This window comes from Hoplias malabaricus, chromosome 1 (assembly GCF_029633855.1).
Source record: "Hoplias malabaricus isolate fHopMal1 chromosome 1, fHopMal1.hap1, whole genome shotgun sequence".
NCBI lineage: Eukaryota > Metazoa > Chordata > Actinopteri > Characiformes > Erythrinidae > Hoplias > Hoplias malabaricus.
Genome location: NC_089800.1, coordinates 57902352 through 57919291, shown reverse-complemented (window position 1 = coordinate 57919291; position 16940 = coordinate 57902352). Strand labels below are relative to the sequence as shown.

Sequence of the window (16940 nt, the reverse complement as noted above, 5' to 3'; positions counted from 1 at the left end):
TCTGATTTAGCTCAACTAACTGATTTAGAGGCAACTAATCATGCTTTGACAATATACTGAACAGCAAGAAAGTTTTTTTTGTTTTGTTTTGTTTTTTGCCTAAACCAATGTCATAAGTTTTTTATGCTGTTATTGTCCAGTCTCATAGTTTTAGACAGCATCCTTGTTTCTTAGGGAGTGGAAAAGTAAAGAACACAGATGCATATGTTTTCCCACACTTTAGAGTAAATGACTTGCACAAATCAAGGTGATCATACCATGTAAGGACACAACATCCTTGTTTTTTTTAGCACACAACAATTTATATGAAGAAGAGCTGGAGTGTCGGTGGATATCTAAACACACTTATAGGGTTATGACTTAATAAAATACTGATCTAAGCCATTACACCTTTAATCTGCCAGAAAAGGCCAAGCAAAGAAAATGAAGAAACACAGAGGCTAACCCAATCATTCACTATTTATTAGATTTTTCTGTCACATGGAAATTTTATAAATTATGAACGAAAAAAAGGAGAGGAAAGAGAAGAGGAGGGAAGAGGTTGCCTCATTTTGGAGTGACATCACTTGGAGGTTCTGCTCACAACGTTTTAAAGCAGTCCGACCACGCTGTGAGCACATTTGAGAGAGCACAGGAAAGTGGCAGGACATCCGGAGGGAAGAAAGCAGCACATCTGGATTTGTTTTCAGAGCCATCTCTTTTGAAACAAGGTAGGTAGAGTTTTGAAATGTCTCATAGCCTTAACAGAGAAACATAGCTCAGTAAAATAACTACAGTGGATGATAGACAGAATAACCTCTCTTTATTGTTAAGACTCATTGATTCAGTGCTAGTTCGCTAAAGTCAAGAACATGTGATAATAAGACACACCAGTATCTAATGATGTACTTCAACAATGACATTTTACATGCTTTCCGATGTTATGGCACTGTGAACTGTAACATTACAAAGGACAAACTACAGGGAGAACTTTCCCAGTTCTATTTTGTGCCAAAATAACACGAGCATTACATTCACCAGATCAAATTACAGAGGAAAAGTATGTGAATATATTGCAGACACATGAAATCAGAACCATCTGAAGAAAAAACATACTTTTCACAAGCATAGTGTCTTGGAAAGAGCATGAACTATAATAACATCCACATGTGAGTTGACTCAATCTTTCTTAACACGTTCCCTGATTACAATTTCAGCATTCCAGATACTGACAGGTGATATGCCTTTTTAAACAGCCTAAACCTGCACATATTTAGGTCCAGGGTGTGATCTGATTTTCACTGTACAGTACAGTGCCACTGGACAAACCGTTGTATATCTATTTTTCATGAGATGTTTGCTACTACTACTATTACTACTACTACTACTAATAATAATAATAATAATAATAATAATAATAATAATAATAATAATAATAATAAAAATAATAATAATAATAATAATAATAATAATAATAATAATAATAGTAATAATAATAATAATTCCTTTTATTTAAAGTGCACCTTTCACTTAAGAACAGATCACAAGGCAAAATAAATATTTATAGTTGAATAATAAAACATAATGATCCAACTATAAGGCTACAGAGTGTGCTTTTAATATTCCATATATTTATCATATAAAATCCACTATCAAAAAGTAATTTAATGACATGAAAAGCTCATTTTGAGCATATTCACAAATATAAAAATGCCCCCCCCCAAAAAAAAAAATGTATTATAATACTAATAATAATTCTAAGGATAATCTTTATTAGCAGATTACTCATTAATATTTATATCTATGTATATCTATATCATTTTCCTTATCACAATAAATGGCCTCTGTCCATTCCAGCAGATGTTAATATCTAAACGGCAAGTGTAGAAAAGTTAAGACTGTTATTTAGGAGCCAAATATTCTGCTCCATACATATATCATTTCACACTCATCTGCTTCCTTCCTACTGCATCATCCTGTTCATTATCAGTTTTCCTCTCCAAAAGTCTCTGATAAGTTTGCTCTGAAATTGGATATGGGAAATGACTGAGGTATTGTGGCTGAGATAAAAACTGTAAAATATGAGGTGATGACAGGGTGTTTCTGAAGACTTCAGAGAAAACATTCTTCTCACTTTCCTTCTCTTTACAGCCAAATGGATCCAGAAGCCCCAGCAACCACTTCATCAGTTCTCCCTGCCAATCTCACAAACAACAGCCAGTGCCCTGATTCCGAAGCTTGGGACTGGCTGTACACCATGCAGCCCATCTACATGTCTGTCATCTGTGTGCTAGGAATTGTGGGAAATGTATTTGTCCTGCTAGTCTTTTGCCTCCATAAGAAAGCCTGCACGGTGGCAGAAATATACCTGGGGAATCTGGCTGCTGCTGACCTCCTACTGATGTGCTGCCTGCCTTTCTGGGCCATCAATGTGGCAAACAGCTTTGAGTGGCAGTTTGGCTCTGTGATGTGTCGCTTGGTCAACACAGGCATCAAAATGAACATGTACTGCAGCGTGTACTTTGTGGTACTGGTGAGTGCAGATCGCTACATAGCACTGGTGCACGCTATGTCCCACGGCAGGATGAGGAGGCCCTGGTACGCCAAGCTCAGTTGCATAGCTATTTGGAGTCTGGGAGTGATCCTAAGCATCCCAACACTCAACTTCAGGGCTGTAGAGTACATCCCACAGTACACAATTACTGCCTGCATACTCCGTTACCCTAGCTATGAGGCAGAAGTGGCTTGTGACATTCTTCTTATTCTCCTGGGCTTCATCATCCCTGTGTCTGTCATAACCTACTGCACCTGGAAGATCATTCACGCCCTCCGCAGGCAAGTAATGGACAGGTTCAATGCGGTAAACACCGAAAGGAAAGCCACAATGCTTGTGATGGTTGTTCTAATTGCTTTCCTGCTCTGCTGGGTTCCTTTTCACCTCGTAACTCTTTTAGACCTTGTGGTACGTTTCCAGGCACTGAGTGGATGCATGCTGGAATCTGTCTTAGATATCTGCAACCAGATATTCACTTACCTAGCGCTAAGCAACAGCGTGCTCAATCCCATCCTCTATGTGATAGTGGGAAAGAACTTCAGAAAGAAAGTAAAGGAGCTTCTGGAGCAAATAAACATCAATGGAACTAAAGTGAATGGCTCAACACGATCACAACTTTCCTCAACTCTGAAGACTTTTGCATAAAGGAAATATCACACCAAGGACATGCAGTTGAAGCCAACCACTGTACAGCATAAACATATGCACATGAAATAAGCCTTTGCTTATTATATCTTTAATAATGTGTTAGAATTAGTGCCGTCAGATATTTAAAAGAATCCAGTTATCAATCACATCATCATCTTTTCCGCTTAATCCGAATGACTCATATAGAAACAATGTCACAGAAACAGCACTTCAGCAACATATTAAAATATTTTGATACATCAAATTTGACAGCACTAATTAATAACATATGCAGGATATTAAGAAATCTTTTAACAGCAGGTTAGTGTTATTACCTAATTATATGTAAATATTACAGTGGCACAGCAGGTAGTGTCACAGTCACACAGCTCCAGGATCCTGAGGTTGTGGGTTCGAGTCACGCTCCGGGTGACTGACTGTGAGGAGTGTGGTGTGTTCTCCCTTTGTCTGCATGGGTTTCCTCCGGGTGACTGTCTGTGAGGAGTGTGGTGTGTTCTCCCTGTGTCTGTAGGTGTGAGTGTGTGAGTGAATGTGTGAGTGTGTGTCGCCCTGTGAAGGACTGGCGCCCCCTCCAATGTGTGTTCCTGTCTTGTGCCCAATGATTCCGGGTAGGCTCATGACCCTGAACTAGATAAAAGACTGGATGAAAGAATGAATATTACTTTGTATGCAAGTAATTTAAATAGTATATATAGATGATAAATTACACAATGTGCGATTTTTTTTCTTCACTCTGTGCTTAATGGGAGTGTGCAGTAACAATACACAGGAATCAACCAGTATTTTTCTGTTACCATGCCTATCGAGGCCAAGAGGACATAATGGAACTGTAAATATTGTACATGATAGTGTCTTATGTAAGTTATAGTAGAAAAAGTATGCTGCTGTTTGAGGACGTCTCTAAGTGCCTCTATGTAAACAGTGCTGAAAATGAAGTTTACAGACATTACTCAGACCAAGGCGCTCAAACAATTTTCCAGAACTTTTCAAGAAAACAATCATTCCCCACCCAAAGTTAAACGTTTCGCAGTTTTTCCAATTGTGACACAAACCAGGTCCTTTTACTGTGGCCTGTGAATAACAGCTTCCTAAATCATGTGTTTTCCCAAATCCAACTGCCTGGCGAGACATGCTGTCAAAGCAGACAGTGGTGAGTAGCACACCCCCACGTGACCACAAGTTCCAGGTTTGGCAATAAAGCAGACTTTACCATTGTGTGGGTGGGTACTAAGAACCTAAAAACAACTTGTAATTTGTTTCCTTTGCTTTCAATAAAAACATTGTTTTTTTTCATAAATCACTGATTTCAGTCTTTTAATAGCAACTGGAAAAATAGTTGAGTTTTATGACTTGAAATGTCAGCAACATATGGCCCTTGCCTATAAATTTAATCTCCACCACTATAATCAGACCTGAAGGTCTCTAATTGCTGTCAAGTACATTGCCTTCATTCTCTCTGTTGCCATGTATTTGCCAAGTGAGAATATTTCCAATATAGCACAATAAAAAAATGTATCTATTTATGGAACTGTATATCCATGAATTACATTAGTAACAAGTGAATAAGTAATTACCCTTTTAAATGAATAAAGTTTTCAGAACTTTAGCAGAATGTGTTTAGGACTCCAAAAACATTTCTTTTGTTTCTTTCCAGCCACTGAAATGAGTAATTGTTTTCTGTTTTGAATTTGGATCATCTTGATGCATAACCTGATTACGAACTGTTCTCTGATTCAGAACAGAAGCTGTTATTTCACAGAACATGATCCCAGTAGGTTTAGGGATTGTCCCAATTGTTTTATTTATTCACTCATGCATTTTATTTATTTATTTATTTTTAAGACAATCAGAGTTTAGTACTTGTGTTTTATGAAAATATGTACTTTTGCGTAGAGCCTTTCTTACTTGAATCCTGAACACTGACCTTAGCTGTGGCAAGAGAACTGAGGTTCACCTGGAACGTTTATTATGTTACGGGACCATTTTCCTTTATGCCCTTGGGGTAATTTTCGACAAGTGACAACTATTAATAATATTCAGTAAAGTTTCTATGTTTCCCAAATTACTCTCACTCTAGAGAGAGAGAGAGAGAGAGAGAGAGAAAGAGAGAGAGAGAGTACCTAATGTACACTAATGTAACTCAGATAAGATAAAGCAGGGTCATGTGATCCATTTATCAAGCCACAGATAAAAGAGGTGCATGGCACTAAGGGGTGAGCAGTTATTCCAGTGTGAAGTCAGGCAGATAAGATCGGCCATCTGCTGCCTCCATTTGATGTTCATCACATTAAATCCTTTATTTAAAGAGTTCCTCAGCTACATTAGCAACAACAAGAGGTCTTTGTCCTCCCGCTGATAAAGAGAAGGTGCTCGCTCACTCACCCAATACTCAGGTTTTGGGCTTGATTTTGTTCACATCGGAGTGCTGTCTTGGTTCTATGTGTGATAGCTGATAGCTTGAGTATTTATGATGATTTTGAACATGACTGGAAGCCCTTCACCCGAGCTGTCGGATACCCAGAACTGCAACCACACAGAGGCCTGGGAGTGGGTCTATTTCATACAGCCAGTCTACATGTCCATCATCTGCATTTTAGGGGTGATAGGCAATGCCTTGGTCCTTTTTGTGCTTTGCTTCATGAAGGGTCACTGCTCAGTAGCTGATATATACCTCGGGAACCTGGCTGCTGCTGATTTGCTCATGATGTGCTGTCTCCCATTCTGGGTCATCACTGTCATTCACAAATTCAACTGGTTCTTCGGGAAGCCCATGTGCCGACTGGTCAACCTCATAATCGGTATGAATTACTACTGCAGCGTACTGTTCCTTATGCTGGTCTGTCTGGACCGTTACCTAGTGCTGGCTAGTCCTATGTCCATGGGCATGCTGAGAGGTGCCACCCAGGCCAAGACCATCTGTGGGGTGATATGGATTGCCGGATTCATGCTCAGCCTTCCTGCTTTGCTCTTTCGCGTGGTTGAATTTCTTCCTGATATAGAGGCAGAGGCGTGCTACTTGTCTTATCCTCATGACGTCTGGAGGCTGCGCTTTAACATGATCGCCAACGTGTTGGGCTTCCTCATCCCTGTGCCCCTGGTGTGCTACTGTAGTTACCACATTATCAAAGTCCTCAGCAACAAACAGGTGAGGAAGTTTTCGGCTGTGAACACAGAGAGAAAGGCCACAGTCTTGGTGCTTACAGTACTTTTCGTTTTCATCTTATGCTGGCTGCCCTTTCAGATTTGTATGTTTCTAGACACACTTTATTATTTCAAAGTTATCTCTGGATGTTCCTGGATACATGGTCTGGACATAGGCACCCAGCTCTCTACCTACCTTGGTTATACCAACAGCTCTCTCAATCCATTTCTGTATGTGATAGTCGGGAAACATTTCAGACAGAGAGCTAAAAGGGTTTTTACACATGTTCTGAACTGTGTGAGTCGTGGTGTCTTTCCTGCTCATAGAATCAACTCAAGTGTGAGTCCACCAGAATCTTATTGGATAGTAAATTAAATGATTGCACAGTGCCCTCTGCTGTTGTGCAACTGTAATTGTTATTGAGTGCAGCATTCTGTATACGTCATGAGCATGTAAGAAACATAAGGATTTTTAAAATTTCAACATCATGCCCTGTAGTAAGCAATAATGTTTGTAATCTGTTTATTATGGATATATTTTCCTGCAAATGGTCACCAGATCCTCTGTATTACAAGGTCATTTAGGAGTCAAAATATTAATAATGCTACAAGCATCTCATTGAATACTAGGTAAAACTATAGAACACTACTGTCAGTGCAGCTTAACTGTTCCATTTAGTAAAGCTTATTGATTTGTGGTGTATTATTACATGTTGATAATTCGGGTAGTGTTTGCTTGGTTACAGGTAGCAATAGTCATGTTTTATCACTTTAAGGACCTTGTAATTCAGAAGATCTTGTGACATTCATAGCAGAGGTTTTTGTTTAGCACGTCTAATGTTGTCTACATTTAATGTTCATCTATTTATGTACATTTCAGGAGGCAATGCTGGGTGGATAATACATGTTATTTACTGATTATTCACTTATTCATTATCTGTAAGCACTTATACAGTTCAGGGTCGAGGTGGATCCAGAGCCTACCCGGAATCACTGTTCACAAGGCAGGAACACACCCTGAAGGGGCACCAGTCCTTCACAGTGTGACACACACATTCACATTCACATCTATAGACACTTATTTAGAGTCTCCAATCCATCTACCAACGTGTGTTTTTGGACCGTAGGAAGAAACTGGAGCACCCGGAGGACACCCACAGGACACAGGAAGAACACACTTTAAACTCCTCCCAGACAGTCACCCAGAACCCAAAACCTCCAGGTCCCTGGAGCTGTGTGACTACCTGTGACACTACCTGCTGTGCCACAGTGCTGCCCTATTAACTGATTACAAATTACAAAATCAAAAAGTAAACCGTAAAATAAACTTTCAGTTTACTTTCAAATTACATAAAAACAGTCTAATTTGATTAATTTTGAGTTTCCTTATACAAACCTAATAACAGTAAGTTTGATTTATACTTGCGGTTGCCAAATGCTGATCATTTTGATCTGTTCAGAAGCTGGTGTGTTATTGTAAATATTGTTACCAGTCATAGTGACACAGCTATAATGCAAATTAGGGGGCACTCACTGTAAATTACCAAGGAATTAATTGACATTGTTGTTGCTTAATTAGATATGTGATTTAGTTTAAATAAAAGTTATCCTTAAAAATGTAACAGCAATCTGATTAAACATATCTGATTACAAGCACTTGTTGATATCTGGTTTCTGATTAGGTCATCAATGTTGCATCTAGTCCATCAACGCTGTCAGAAGCACAGATATGAGTTGTTAGGCATTGGAATTCTTCCTTTTAACTGGTCTAATCCAGCAAAATACTTTGTAATGCTAGATAAACTTTTACATCCCTGTAAATATGATCTATTGTGGATAGTCATGTTTAATCACACACTTAAACATTTAGATTTTGCTTAGATTCTAAGATCACCTTAAAGGATTGTGACATTTTTATGTTGGTAACTTATTTCTGAAATATTAATTCATTCATTCATGCAGGGACTCGCTGGTTCCAGAGTTTACCCAGAATCACTAGGCGTATAGAGGGAACACACCTTGTGGCGGGGCACCAGTCCTTCACACACATGCACTCACTCCTCACACATGCACTCACACACTCACCCCATGAACACTTTTGAGGAGTCTATATACCTACCAATGTGTGCTTTTGTACCGTGGGAGGAAACCAGAGAACCCACATGGACGCAGGGAGAACACAGCACACTCCTCACAGACAGCCACCCAGAGGAAACCCAAATGGACGCAGGGAGAACACACCACACTCCTCACAGACAGTCACCCGGAGGAAACCCACGCAGACACAGGGAGAACACACCACACTCCTCACAGACAGTCACCCAGAGGAAACCCACGCAGACACAGGGAGAACACAGCACACTCCTCACAGACAGTCACCCAGAGGAAACCCACGCAGACACAGGGAGAACACAGCACACTCCTCACAGACAGTCACCCGGAGGAAACCCACGCAGACACAGGGAGAACACAGCACACTCCTCACAGACAGTCACCCAGAGGAAACCCACGCAGACACAGGGAGAACACAGCACACTCCTCACAGACAGTCACCTGGAGGAAACCCACACAGACACAGGGAGAACACACCACACTTCTCACAGACAGACACCCGGAGTGGGGCTTGAACCTACAACAACAGGACCATGAAGCTGTGTGACTGTGACACTACCTGCTGCGCAACAATGCCACCCTTTCTCAAACATGCATTTTACATACTGAGGGATTACTCCATATCAGTAATCCTTCTAATATTCTCAGTCGGCTGGTTCCATTTATGAGGGGCATGGTAGCTAAACGCTGCCTAAGTGCATTTGTTCTGGACAGCACCTTTCTTAGTACGAATACTACCTTAGTAGACAACATTTTCAGACACAGCCTTGGTCTTGTCAGTTTTCCCACTGTTTCCCTTAGCCATGCCCTCACCTTTGAACTAGGTCACATGACCAACTCCAGTTCACAGGTGTGGCCGTGGCTAAGTTGTGTCCGACCATTTATGCCATGTCAGAGTAGTCGAGCGCTGAGGTTCAATGATAATGTCTGAGTTGTCACTACCACAAGGGCATTTACAAGTGAGGTTCACCTCAGCATATGCTTCTGCTTACTTGCTCTTCACACTCACATTCTGACACTCCCAGTATAAGATCTTTAAGTGGCTGTTAAATGTGGTTGTCAATATAGCTTAATATTATTTTTGTGCAGATGGAATAAAAAAAAAAAACTAAAACATTTTTATTTGTCTCCCAGACTTACTTTGTGTGTGAAACAAACAAAATGTTGAGAATTAGTTTTTTTCCATAGGTTAAATAATAGAAATGTTTAGATACATGTAAGCCCACTAAAATGTTATGTCCTGTTTAATTTGCTGGAAAAAGTGTAAAGCTTGAACTATAAACAAGATAGCACTTTAGACTTGTGGGTGTGGAAGAATGCAGTCTTGTACACATAGCTGTTCACTCTCTACTTCACTTGCTCTCTCAAAGGAGGCTCTGCACGGAGCAAAATCTGGGAAACTGCACTTCATCTAAACATTGTGGATTCATATTATCAATATAAGCAGATAAGGCGCCATAAAACGTGCTCACGAGGTGAGTAAAGTTCATGATTTTTTTGTTTCTTTGTTTGTTTATTGCCTTGGGGAGTAATGATTTACATTTGTGTGTTGTGCGGCTGATAGAGAAAATATTTTCCTAATTTACATAGTTTACAAACACATAATTAGGAGTGTAAAATGTTAGCCTACAAGTGAATAACTTAAGCAAAGATGTGCACAGCAAATTCACCAGTGTTACATCAACACTTTGAGTGTTAAATTAACACTGAAGAGTGTTGACCAGTTTACATTTTTTACACTAAAAGTGTTGATTTATCTCTGGTGAATTTGCTGTGTGATCTTAAGCAAATTTGCCATAACAACAGCTCTGGAACATATTGAGCTCTGAAGTTCAATAACATGTTATGTAACTTCTTAAAGATGTTCTCTTCAAAAGTTGCATTTGTATCTCTACAGGATGACCCACGAAGAATTTGTATCCATGGCAACACCACAGTTCCAAAATACCACAGATCCTCCTTCACCTCCTATGCTGTTCAACACATCAGACTGGCACCTAGTTTACACCATCGTACCTCCATATATCTTTATCCTGTGTTTGACTGGGATTCTAGGTAACACTTTTGTTCTGTTAGTGTTCTTCTTGCAGAGGAGTCACTGGACAGTGCCTGAGATATATCTGGGCAACTTGGCTCTAGCTGACCTGATCCTGCTGGCAAGTCTGCCATTCTGGGCCATGAACATCCTCAACTATTTCTGCTGGCTGTATGGAGAGTTCCTCTGTAAACTGGTCAACCTTTCAATTGTTGTCAACATGTACGCTAGCATTTACATGCTAGTGATGGTGAACTTGGACCGATATCTTGCACTTGTGCTGACGATGAAAGCAAGATGGTTGAGGCGGAAACGCAATGCCAAAGTCATTTGCTTTTGTCTCTGGCTCTTTGGACTGGCCTTGGGCATACCCACCACGATTTACAGAACAGTGCAGTATTCTCCAGCACAGAATCACACAGTCTGTGTTATCATCTATCCTTCAAATGCCTTGAGGCTGACCCACAGCCTCCAGCTGAACTTGCTGGGCTTTGCCCTGCCTCTTCTGGTTATTGTCTTCTGTAGTTTTAATATTGTTCGAGCCCTGCACAAGAGAAGGGAACAGGTTGGCAATGACCATAAAGCCACGGTGCTGGTGTGTGCTGTGACTCTGCTCTTCCTCCTTTGTTGGGGCCCGTTTCACATTATAACCTTTCTGGATATGCTTTGTGATCTCAGTGTCTTGGATGAGATGACATGGTACCACATCTTGGACATCGGATCTCAGTTTTCCACCTATTTAGCATTTCTGAACAGCTGCCTTAACCCACTGCTGTACGTATGCACAGGCCGCTACTTCAGAAGGAAAGTCAGCGAAATCTATAAGAGGAGAAGAAGCTCGGCTGGATCTGTGGTCACCACCCTGCAGCGCTCAGTCGTGTCAACTTACTTCCAAAGGCTTGATCAGATAAAACCAGTCGTCTTGTAGGATAGGATCTACAGCATGTGTACATTACTATATATGGAAATAAAATGCTAACACTGTAGCGTCAAGATGCATACAATACAGAGGATCCAAGACAGAAATATTTAGATAGACATTATACAGTGCCGGAATAATACAAACCAGTTCTTTGACATAATAATGTTTGTCACGGCAACTTGTGTGTGGTTGGAACACAGGCATTAGGAGGGATATTAAGCCGTATATACAGATACCCTACCCTGCAGCTAACTTCTAACAGTCTTGCTATTCGGTATCAACTCTTGAATGTACTGTGCATAAATGTCTGAACTGGGTTGTGTAGACTAAAACCCTGAACTTACATTACCTTTTACTGCATTACTGAAACAATAACTCAAGTAGAAGTAAAGTATCTATAGATCTTTAGTAAGAGTAAGCACTGAGTTCTCAGCAGAGCTGAAGAGGAGACAGGGATAGGGGCAGTAAGGTGCTAAAGGTGCTTTCAGGTTAGTTTAAAAGTAATAGTTCATAATAATGATAATAAATCACTTCCCTCACCAGTTGTTTACTGCTTTGGTAGGGTGCGGAATCTTAAGCACGCTGAGTTGCACAAAGACAATATATACACAGTTGTAGGTTAGTACTGTTGGCCAAATCGAATTAAAAAGATTTTAAAACTGTAATATATATTTCAGCATAATAATGCCCATTTATTGAATATAATTTAATAATTGTGTTTATGTCATTTTTTAATTAAATATCGAATCCTGTCAATAAAACTTTAAAACAACGATGCTTTTTGGAACTTCTAGCATAGCATTAATCATAAAAACTGAAAGTGAGTTCCTTCTCTTTTTTTTTTTTTTTACAAAGCAGTCCAGGTGCAGTTCTAAATGAAACCCAAAACAGGAATTGGGAATTAAATATTACTCCAAAGTGGAAGAGGGTAAAATGTTTATTTCCTCACAAGAATACTTATATAACAGTGGATGTGGAAAGTATAACCTTACAAAATACATCTTCATGAAAATTTACGAAAATGAGTTACTACTCTCCTCTTATTCTGGATTAAGAGAATTTATGTTAACATGATTTCTTTAAAATGTTATATTCTCAAACATATTCAATGGAATACTTTTTGTATTTTTGTTCATTAATAAAGTGCATATATCACATTTGTTTTGTGTTTGCTGTAACGTTTTTCTTCCCAGAACTTTGCTATAAAGACTGTTACCGATTTGTCTTTAAAGGCCCCATAGCAAAAATGTTTAGTCTCAGAAGCTTCATTAAGGAGAGGTCACATCTGTGTTACAAAAAACTGCCTTGCGCTGGTAGACTTTGTTTTCCTCTCAGCAGTGAGGAAACTCTGAATAGAAGAACTCCAAGGAGGTGAGGAGTGAGAATAAACAGGCCCCAAATACACACTGTTACCACAGGCACAGGGCTCTTGTGTTTCTGTGAGGTGTTCAAGCAAAACTAAATATAGGAATTTTATACAGAGAATAATTTTTAAATTGTGATTTTAAATTGTCATTATTTCTGTAACAGCTTTATCCTATTCAGTGTCACAGGTCTGTAGCTTAAAATGAATGAACAGAGCACATGTCCATCACAGAGAAGCACATATTCACACACTTCCAGAGCTGGACAGGAATCATGCCATTACTCAGACCACACACATACACACAGCTACTGTATATTATGCAAGAATGTGATTAATATGGGTTTTAAATGTGTACATTTAAGTCAATACAAAATACTCTCTATAATTTCCCACTCATTAATTACCAGCACATTCACATTAACTGTGCTCTGTCCTAAAACATTTTTTCTCTCCTCCACATGAGCAGGTGCTGCAAAGTGAAATGAACATTTTTAACAATACACAATGTATACTATATTATTTAACAAGTTTAACGTTCTTCAATTATTATGTAAACTTAATATAAGCTGTACCTGAAGATCTGCCTTAAATTGCAGGTGTTCTGTGCTTTGATTCTGTTTGTGTTTGTACAGCAACAAATGTAACATCTATACTTTTACACAGAAATAAAATGCTAATTATCAATTTATATATATATATATATAAATTTTTTCCAGCAAGTATCTGTAGCTTCACCAAATAATGCATGCTATTTATACAAAGTGGCTGAAGTTTAATGCCAGCATAGAAATAAATAAATAAATAAATAAATACGCAACCACAGTCTTTTACTGGTCTTTCCCGGCTCTCCTTCCTCTTTAAAATCCACGCTTTAAGACCACTCTATTTTCATACCAGTACTGCCAGAGCTTTGTATTTTAGTGCATGTGTATATTATGTGTGTAGGCATTTCTTTACTTTCCTGTCAAACATTAAAAACAAGTTCTATATGACAGAATGACACAGAAGCACCAACAAATAAAAAATTAAATCAAGGTTTTTGATATGAAAGGTCTTTTAATATAAGCGACAGTAAAACGATTATGATCAAAACAAAATCCCACTCAAATCTTTCCATTTCCCTTGTTTCTATACTGCCCTGATCACAGAACAAACAAACGTGGGCAGGGCCAAGGTTTCCACTGTCCTGATGATGAAAAACAGGCTGAGAATAAGACAACAGAGTGGGTGTGTGGCTTCTTTGCTCAGGACACCTTTGCTTCATCATGTATTCACATTGAACTTAGTTGTTTGCTGCCATATTAAAGGAAGAATTTCACCTACAATGAATGTGCACAATGTTTTCCTTTGATTTTCGGTTTTAAAAAATAAGACTCCTGACCATTGCACATAAAATACTTTCAGCTCAAGTAATTTTTAATTGCAGAGGCTTACTGAGAAATAAAACCCATGAAAAATGTATTGACTGTAAAAAAATCACTAACTGTGTATCTTCACGCGTTTTATGGTGTACTTTCTCTGGATTTAAAGTGTATTTACCCGATACGTACAGTGTACCTTCCCGTTACTTCCTTATATGCATCAGTACATCTAAAATACTTACCGCGTTTTAATGTGTACATCTTCTTGTGTTTTATGGTGTACAATCCAGCATTTTAAAGAGGAATAATTTCCGATATTTACCATGTAATTTCTCAGAATTTATGGTATAATTTCTATGTGTATGACAGTCATTGTTTTTTGTGTTTATTCAGCGGGCAAACTCAATTCACTCACAATCCAGGGATTTATTATGCTTCTAATAAATTCTATTCTATACTTCATTGTATGGTGCGGATTATTTATGATGAGCAGGTTCTGTACTTTTGTCCTGCAAGGTCTGTAGGTTAAGTTCTACAGCAGCTCATGGCAGGATGAGTAGAAAGGAAGCTTACCTCTCATGTGCACAGCTAAGGCTTGTATTCCAAGGTCATCCAAGGTAAAAAAATGAATCTGAATGCAGTGATATAAATATTATATATTTATAGATATAGTTTAATGACACTATAAGGCATGTAAAGTTTTATACAAATGTTTTTATTCAGTATTATAGAAACCAGAAAATAAGTGCTGCTCTCTCCTTCTTTCTCTGTAACAACAGTGAAACAACAGGGAATGGGCTGGATTATGTAGTGGACCACTGTTATCCATTTTTTGTTTTATAAATACACAAAACAACAGAGAGTGACCTTTACTTCTCTGTTTTGTTGTTCAAGATTTGCTCTGCCATTGGATTGAAGACACCCACACACCAGAGTAGTATAAAAGAGCCTTTTTTTTTTCCTTGAATGCATAAAGATGGTTAAACAAGCCTCATCTCCCTCTGTCACACCTTCTCTTAAAATGGAGTTTCCAAAGAAAACACAAAAGTAAACATATAAGAACATATAATTCACTCCATATTAAAAATGTATACTAATAATTAAATGTGAGAAAGCACATGAGTTTCACAACGCAACTCAAAATTCTTCCACAAAGTGCACAAAAGACAGTTAAACCAAATATATTGTAGTATCACTTTAAGCAAATTATATTCAACAAAGAACATAAAACAATCATGTACAAACAATTAGTACCTGCAACCTCAATTCAGGGCAGCATGGTGGCGTGGCAGGTAGTGTCGCAGTCACACAGCTCCAGGGGTCTGGAGGTTGGGGGTTCGATTCCCGCTCTGGGTGACTGTCTGTGAGGAGTGTGGTGTGTTCTTCCTGTGTCTGTATGGGTTTCCTCCAGGTGCTCCGGTTTCCTCCCACAGTCCAAAAACACACATTGGTAGGTGGATTGGCAACTCAAAAGTGTCCGTAGGTGTGAGTAAGTGAGTGTGTGTGTTGCCCTGTGAAGGACTGGCACCCCCTCCAGGATGTATTCCCGCCTTGCGCCCAATGATTCCAGGTAGGCTCTGGACCCACCGCGACCCTGAACTGGATAAGCGGTTACAGATAATGAATGAATGAATGAACCTCAATTCATATTTTACATTCCACCTTAAATGACACTTTAACGTACTTTGCACTCATTTTTGTGAGTAAGATAAAACATGCAGATATTTTTACAGATATTTCTGTTCCTGGAAGCAGGATATAGTGTGTTTGTACTGTAGATCCCTGTGTTGCTGTCAGTGTCCTCTCTGAGAGGCTGGATAAAAATGTCAATGTGGCTTAAAATTGATCAGAAAGCAAAGGCAAAACAAGTGTGAAAATGCTGTACTCAGTTATTTGATCATTATTTCACATGAAAACAATTGATCAGTTCATTTCTGTGGTGGAATGAGAGGTCAGGAAGGCATTGAAACAGCTAAAGATTTCCAAACAGCTTGCTCTCACTTGTACCTCCTTTAAAGGTTTTATATTCAGATAATTAAACCCAAAGGGTATTGACTGAAGTGAGCTATTTCCCTTTTCAACTTATTCAGTGCGTATATTGTACCAGTCAAATAAACAAGAGAAACATCATACTGGCACGTAAAAGATTTTACTATTGCTGTGAAACACAGTACAAACACAGTGCTATTACAGTGTCTGGAACCCAGTCAATTGAGAGTAATTAAGTACATAAATAAAAAGTATTAACATTAAAACTGCAATGGGTACTAACAGAGGTGTTATTGCATAATTAATATATAAATAAAGGCTATTGAAACTCCACCCCTTTTGACAAGTTTCTCTAATAAGCCCATTTATTTACTTATTATTCACTGTGGTGAACTACATTATCCAGCCCGCTCCCTGTTGTTTCACTGTAGCTAGAGTAAAACTACAAAACTACAAAAACACAGAACCTAGATGTCTGATATATTTCAGCACTGAGGTACTGTCTGTCCAAAACACTGAGTCTAGGAGAGGAAGCCTTATCACCCTATTCCATAATCTATCCATGTGAGCTGCCACCACAGCTGCAGTCAATTCCATGCAGGAAATCGTGACTAGTTTTAAGGGCATCACCCTAGACTTCCCCGTTATGAAGGAACTGTGTGTGTGTGTGTGTGTCTGTGTGTGTGTGTGTGTGTGTGTGTGTGTGTGTGTGTGTGTGTGAGCAACTGTTACACAGCAGGTAGGTAACAGCACCATATTCTTTCTCACTTGCATCTGCAAAATGGTGTAACTGGTCATTAGTCATCTCTCCAAAGACTGGAGGTTTTAAACAT

The 16940-nt window shown here is 39.0% G+C and overlaps 3 protein-coding genes across 3 annotated transcripts; all 3 read left to right on the top strand.

Moving 5' to 3' along the window:
- Positions 1–634: 634 nt before the first annotated feature.
- Positions 635–4546, top strand: bdkrb2 (bradykinin receptor B2). The gene is made up of 2 exons (XM_066686453.1): positions 635–710; positions 2131–4546. Exon 2 carries the CDS (start codon positions 2135–2137, stop codon positions 3176–3178), a length of 1044 nt encoding a protein of 347 aa, XP_066542550.1. The 5' UTR covers positions 635–710; positions 2131–2134; the 3' UTR covers positions 3179–4546.
- A 1105-nt stretch (positions 4547–5651) lies between these two features.
- On the top strand, positions 5652–6698 carry LOC136673178 (B2 bradykinin receptor-like). The gene has a single exon (XM_066648535.1). The coding sequence runs from the start codon at positions 5652–5654 to the stop codon at positions 6696–6698; it is 1047 nt and encodes a 348-aa protein (XP_066504632.1).
- A 3102-nt stretch (positions 6699–9800) lies between these two features.
- On the top strand, positions 9801–11527 carry bdkrb1 (bradykinin receptor B1). The gene is made up of 2 exons (XM_066645939.1): positions 9801–9909; positions 10332–11527. Exon 2 carries the CDS (start codon positions 10333–10335, stop codon positions 11395–11397), a length of 1065 nt encoding a protein of 354 aa, XP_066502036.1. The 5' UTR covers positions 9801–9909; position 10332; the 3' UTR covers positions 11398–11527.
- The last annotated feature ends 5413 nt before the right edge of the window (positions 11528–16940 follow it).